Source organism: Mustelus asterias, chromosome 6 (assembly GCF_964213995.1).
Source record: "Mustelus asterias chromosome 6, sMusAst1.hap1.1, whole genome shotgun sequence".
NCBI lineage: Eukaryota > Metazoa > Chordata > Chondrichthyes > Carcharhiniformes > Triakidae > Mustelus > Mustelus asterias.
Window position 1 is genome coordinate 4,940,805 of NC_135806.1, and position 6,000 is coordinate 4,946,804.

Genomic DNA, 6,000 nt, shown 5'->3' on the forward strand with positions numbered 1-6,000 from the left:
GAGAAGTATGGTCTGTTTTCCTTGGAGGGTTGAGAGATTTGTTAAGAGATGTTCAAAAACACCGGGGGCTACGGCCAGTGTTAAGAATCAAGAACGAAGAGGGCGTTGAAGATGAAAGGCAAAGTAGCAATGGATACACGAGGCAAAACATTTTACACAGTGATTAAATGTATGGCACAGTGGTTAGCAATGCTGCCTCACAGCTCCAGGGACCCGTGTTCAATTTCTGTGTGTGTTTTCAGTGTTGGTTAGGTGCATTGGCTGTGCTAAGTTCTCCCTCAGTGTACCCAAACAAGTGCCAGACTGTGGTGACGAGGGGATTTTCACAGTAACTTCATTGTGGTGTTAATGTAAGCCTACTTGTGACACTAAAAAACTTTAAATCTGGAAGGTGCTTCCTTGATTTGGAGGCAGGTTTAATTGAGGCATTCAGGTGGTGGGGCGGTGGATTAGACTGCTATCTGTAAAGGAAGAATGTGCAGGGCTGCGGGGAGAATGGCACAAGGTGCATTGCTCGTTCAGAGTGCTGACACAGGCATGAGGGTCTGAATGGCCTCATCCTGTGATGTAATAGTTCTCTGAACCCCATTGCAACTTGTGCAAAGTTAGCCAGTCATTATTTTCAGATTCTTTACAGTGGGCACGTTAGCAGCAGCCCGCATAGTTGCCATTTTCCCCTCTCTCTGAACTTTCCATCCCTCCTTGGTTGGACATGTGGCTTTGCGAGGAATTATTGCTCTGTCCTTATGGCTAGAATTGAAAGCTGCCAGGAGGAGATTGGTTGGCTGGAATTTTCCAGCCGTTTACTCCCCGCCGCTGCTGCAAGTGAGGATGAAGAATTTGGTGCTCAGCCAAATCTCCGTTCACTGCAGCGGGACTGGAGAATCCCGCCAGCATGAACGGCCAGAGAATTCCAGCCCTTTTGTCAGAGTGCCCACCACCTCCTTGAAGAACTAACCTTGGGTTAATACGTGGACTCGCTCAACAAGTTTTGCACTCACGGTCAATGTTTTGGGAGCAAGTTCCTTGTGTTGAATTGCTCAGTGTGTTTTGGCGATTACTTCAAGGGGTTCCTTATTTATTAAATCTGATTACCAGTACTCTCCAAATTTGAGGCAATTGACAAAAGAGCCAGATGGGAACTGAGGAATTTTTGTTTTGCACAGCCAATTTGTTCGAATCTGAAATGTTCCACCAGAAACGATGGTGAAATCGGATTCAGCAGTGGGAGGAAATTGGATGAATAATCATGGGGAGAGAAGAATTGCGGGGAAGGAACAAGGCCAGTGGGATTAAATAGATGGATCTTGCAAAGAGCTGGCACAGGCATGATGGGCCAAATGGCCACCTCCTCCCATTGTCTATTCTGTAACAAGTTTCATTCCATAAAAAAATCTCCTTTAAATTGAACAGTTTTGAGTTCTTTTATGAAAGAACTTGGCATTTTTTTTACTTTACAGTACAATATTGTTGCTGCACCTCTCTCTCTCTCCCGCTCCCTCCCTCCGTTCTTTCAAACAAGTTTGTGAATTGGAAGTTGGAGACCAAGCGGGTTGACTTTAACAAGATAAATCTTTTGTATTTACAGCTGGAGCTAGCACAGAGAAACGCAGACATCTACGCAGTCCCTATGAAGCTACCTAAAGCAGAACACTCCCAGCTCCAAAGGTAAAACAATGTGCCGTAGACCGTAAGATAATGGAGCAGAATTGGGCCATTTGGCCCATCGCGTTTGCTCCACCATTCGATCATGGCTGATGCCGCACGTCACCTCTCCGAGCAAGAGGTCACATGGTCCTTTTTGAGTCTCATCTGCCGTTCAGTTAGATTATGGTTGATCTGTACCTTAAACGCTCTGCTTTGGTTTTGTAACTCTCAATTCTCATGCCCAACAAGAAATCTATTGGCCACAATTTTGAAAGTTTCAATCCCCGCCCCCCCCCCCCCCCCCCCACCCCGCTCTCCAGTCTCGAGCTTTGGTGACAAGTGAAGATTGTCGCAGCACCAGGGACCTGTGTCTGCGTTGGTTTTTTCCAGGTGTTCTGGTTTCCTTCCACAGTCTAAAGATGTGCAGGTTGGGTTGATTGGCCATGCTGAATTTACCCCAGTGTCAGAGGGACTAGCTAGGGTAAATATGTGGGGTCAAGGGGATAAGTGGGATTGTGGTCGGTGCAGCCTCGATTGGCTAAATGGCCTCCTTCTGCACTGTAGGGATTGTGGGCTCTATGCCTGTGTTGTTGTCACAGTTGGAAAGGGCTGCGTGAGGTTAATGTTCTGTATTCCCTGATGTGGAATTGTTTGTGGCAGTGAGACTGAGTGCTCACTTTCTCTCTCTCTCAAATCCCTAAATTGAAGCCTTTGCAAGGCACTCCATCTAGTGGCCCAATTGAAAGTCAGTCCACCAAGAAAGTGGGTAAACTTTTTTGTCTGAAGGTAGAATTTGGATTTTTTTAGTTCAATTGCTGCTGGTTTTCCCATTTTAACTCCACATGGAACATACAGGAGGCCATTTGACCCAACTGGTCCCTGCTGCTTCAAATAAGTCACCTCCCACCCCATCAAACATAACCTTTAGGGAAGGAAATCTGCCGTCCTTACCTGATGCCTGTCTAACATCCTCTTGCCTGTGGCTGTGGAATACATATGAATGTCATACAAAACTGAGAAGCTGGTGCATTTAAACCTACTCCGCATTCGGGACTGTTGGCGCATCATGATTGGACAATTCCCCTCATTTCCTGAACCCCCCCCTGCTTTTCCATGCAACCTGTAAACTCCTCGGGCATGATGAGAAAAAGAAAGACCCTTCTATTTCGATTCAGCACCTCCCAGATGTTCCAAAGCGCCTTAGCCACCAATGAAGGCCTTCTGAAGCGACAAATCGAAGGATGAATCGGATATTTTGACAGTTCCCCTCCCAGTTGCAGGCCATGAACATGCATTGGCCTGGGAAGAAAAATCAGGTAGAACATTCCGGGGAGGCGATGACCTAGTGCTATTATCGCTAGGCTATTATTCCAGGAACTCGGCTAATATTCTGGGGATCCGGGTTTGCATCCCGTCATGGCAGATGGTGGAATAAAAAATATCTGGAATTAAGAATCTGCTGATGACCATTGTCGGAAAAACCCATCTGGTTCACTAATGTCCTTTTAGGGAAGGAAATCTGCCGTCCTTACCTGGTCTGGCCTACATGTGACTCCAGAGCCACAGCAATGTGGTTGACTCTCAATTGCCCTCGGGTAACTAGGGATGAGCAATAAATGCTGGCCAGGCAGTGACGCCCATGACCCATGAATTAAATTTTTAAAAACCCAAATGGAAGAATGTGCATTTATATAGCACCTGTTGCATCTTCTGAAGCACTTCACAACCAATGGAAATGCTTCTTACCTGATGCAGTTACTGTTTTAATATAAGGGCACAAAATCTGAGTGGTCTAAAGCCAGGAAAACGAAGGGGATTGGGAGAGTAATGAGTGAAATTAACACCAGAGTGGAGGTAAAACAGCATCTAAATCTTTTAAATTTGGTAGTTTTGTTATGGTGGGCGGCACAGTGGTTAGCACTGCTGCCTCACAGTGCCAGATCCTGCTTGGGTCACTGTCTGTGTGGGGTTTGCATGTTCTCTTCGTGTCTGCATGGGTTTCCTCCCACAGTGCAGTCTGCCGAGATAGGCTGCGGCTCCCCGCCACTCTGAATTAGAGTAAGCAGTTAAGTGAGGTGAAGTATTGGTGCCACAGATGAGTGCCGCATTGGGTCTAAAATAAAAACAGCAAATGCTGGGAAAACGCAGCACATCTGGCAGCATCCCTGAAGGTAGAAAATAGAGTTAACGGGGTAAATTTTCCAGTCCTGCCTGCTGCAAGAATTGTTGGGGGGGGGATTTTAGACCGCTTAAAGGTCCGTTGACCTTAGAGGTTTACAGCATGGAAACAGGCCTTTCGGCCCAACTTGTCCATGCCACCCTTTTTTTTTTAAACCCCTAAACCAATCCCAATTGCCCGCATTTAGCCCATATCCCTCTGTACACATCTTTGAGAGTTGAGAGTCAACTATATTGCTGTGGCTCTGGTGTCACATGTAGGCCAGACCAGGGTAAGGGCAGCAGTAGATTCTTAATTCCAGATTGGTTTATGGAATTGAAATTCCACCATCTGCCGTGCCGGGATTCGAACCCGGGTCCCCCAGAACATTAGCTGAGTTTCTGGGTTAATAGCCCAGCGATAATACCACTAGGCCATTGCCTCCCCTTGAGTGGGAATTTCTGGCCTTGGTGCAGGCACGACCGGAAAATCCCGCCTAACGTTTCAGAGTCCGTATGACTCTTCGGAGCTCAAACATCCATTCGTCAGTTTTCAGATTTTCCGTTTTTTGCTTCTCTGGTTTTTTTTTTTTTTGGATCATTTTTGCAACTGGAAAAATGATTTTCTTCTTTTTTTTAAAAAAAAATCTAGGCCTCCCGAACCCCAGAAGCCCCCGTCGCAATCCTACCACGACCCCAGCGGAGCCGTTTACAGCCACGAGGACGAGGATGAGGAGGAGCAGCAGTATCGCAGGCAACTAGCCGACCATTCGAAACGCGGTTACTATGTACAACAGCAATCGCAACCAACCAAATACAGGGACACGGAATTGTAGAAAGCAATATTTTGTAATCCAGAATTTTTTTTTTTTAAGAAACTGAGCTAGTTTTTGAAAAAAATAAGCTGGAAATGGACAGTGGGTCCATTAGCTCCTGAACCTTCAGCTACTGATTGACTCGCGATGTGTTTGTGACAGCATTCTTACCTTAATAGGACTGTTTGGAATAACATACTTTTATACTTTATGAATGCTATTCTAACTGCCTTTACTGTTCCTTTTTGTCATTTGAATAAAGTTTGTTTTTATGTTACGGTTGAAGAGCAAATTACAATTAAGTATACGAACTGGCCAGACATCTAAGGAGATTAGTGTTCTGAACAGTAGCACAAGTGCCTTTTTCCTCCTCCCTTTTTAAAATAATTTTGATCGTAATTGGTGATGGTAACGACACTGGAATTTGAGTTGATTTATTTCACTAACTGATCGCCCATCGTGGTATAAAGTTTATGTCGGGACCAGAGGAAACAGAGATGTCTAATTTTGTATTGCCGTTTTGTAAGTGGTGTGTGTGTGCGCGTTTCGCGCACAGAATGTGTTTTTTGTCTCCTAACCTATTGAAACGGACTTGGGTTTTAAACTGATCAAATAAAATAAGTTGTATTTAAGTGCCACTGTTTCCTAGTGCTTGTGATGTACTTTTTAAAAACCTCCTGATTTACTGGGTGTTTTTGCTCTCTGGTCATTACACTTCCTATCATCCCTTTGCCCTCTTTTTTTTATTTTGGTTTATTTAACAGTGTCACAAGTAGGCTTACATTAACGCTGCAATGAAGTTACTGTGAAAATTCCCTAGTCGCCACACTCCGGCGCCTGTTCGGGTACACTGAGGGAGAATTTAGCACCTAACCAGCACGTCTTTCGGAGGAAACCCACGCAGACATGGGGATGAATGTGCAGACTCTGCACAGACGGTGACCCAAGCCAGGAATCAAACCTGGGTCCCTGGCGTTGAGGCAGCATTGCTAACCACTCTGCCACCCAATGCCGAGGCCCTGAGTGTCAGCCCAATGGCTCAGTTGATGGGACACTTGCTTCTGAGTCAGAAGGTTGCGTTCAAGTCCCACACCATAGACCTGAGCATAAAAATCAAAGCAGCTACTCCACAAATGCTATTACTGCAGGGGTCTTGCACTGCCGAGAGATATCCTCTTTCGGAGAAGGCTTGGAACCCAAACCTAACAAAATGATTGCTCAAAGACACCTCCCCACCAGTAAGGACTCTTCCTTATTCCACTGTTGCTGAATCCTTTTCATCTACACTTCGGCAAGTATCTCAGCACACCTCCTGGCTTGTGTCCTGTAGACAGGAGAGAGGGAAGGTTGCTTATTGCAGAATATCCAGGAGGAATCGTGT

The 6,000-nt window shown here is 45.7% G+C and overlaps 1 protein-coding gene across 4 annotated transcripts in view; it reads left to right on the forward strand.

Moving 5' to 3' along the window:
• tjp2a (tight junction protein 2a (zona occludens 2)) overlaps nucleotides 1-5,260 on the forward strand; it is a 148,447-nt gene extending 143,187 nt beyond the window's left edge. For all 4 annotated transcript variants that reach the window (XM_078213954.1, XM_078213953.1, XM_078213955.1 and 1 more), the window contains exons 22-23: nucleotides 1,589-1,668; nucleotides 4,457-5,260. In XM_078213954.1, the coding sequence (XP_078070080.1) occupies nucleotides 1,589-1,668; nucleotides 4,457-4,640 (264 nt within the window). In that variant the 3' untranslated portion in view covers nucleotides 4,641-5,260. The remainder of the gene's footprint in view (nucleotides 1-1,588; nucleotides 1,669-4,456) is intronic.
• Nucleotides 5,261-6,000: the final 740 nt, after the last annotated feature.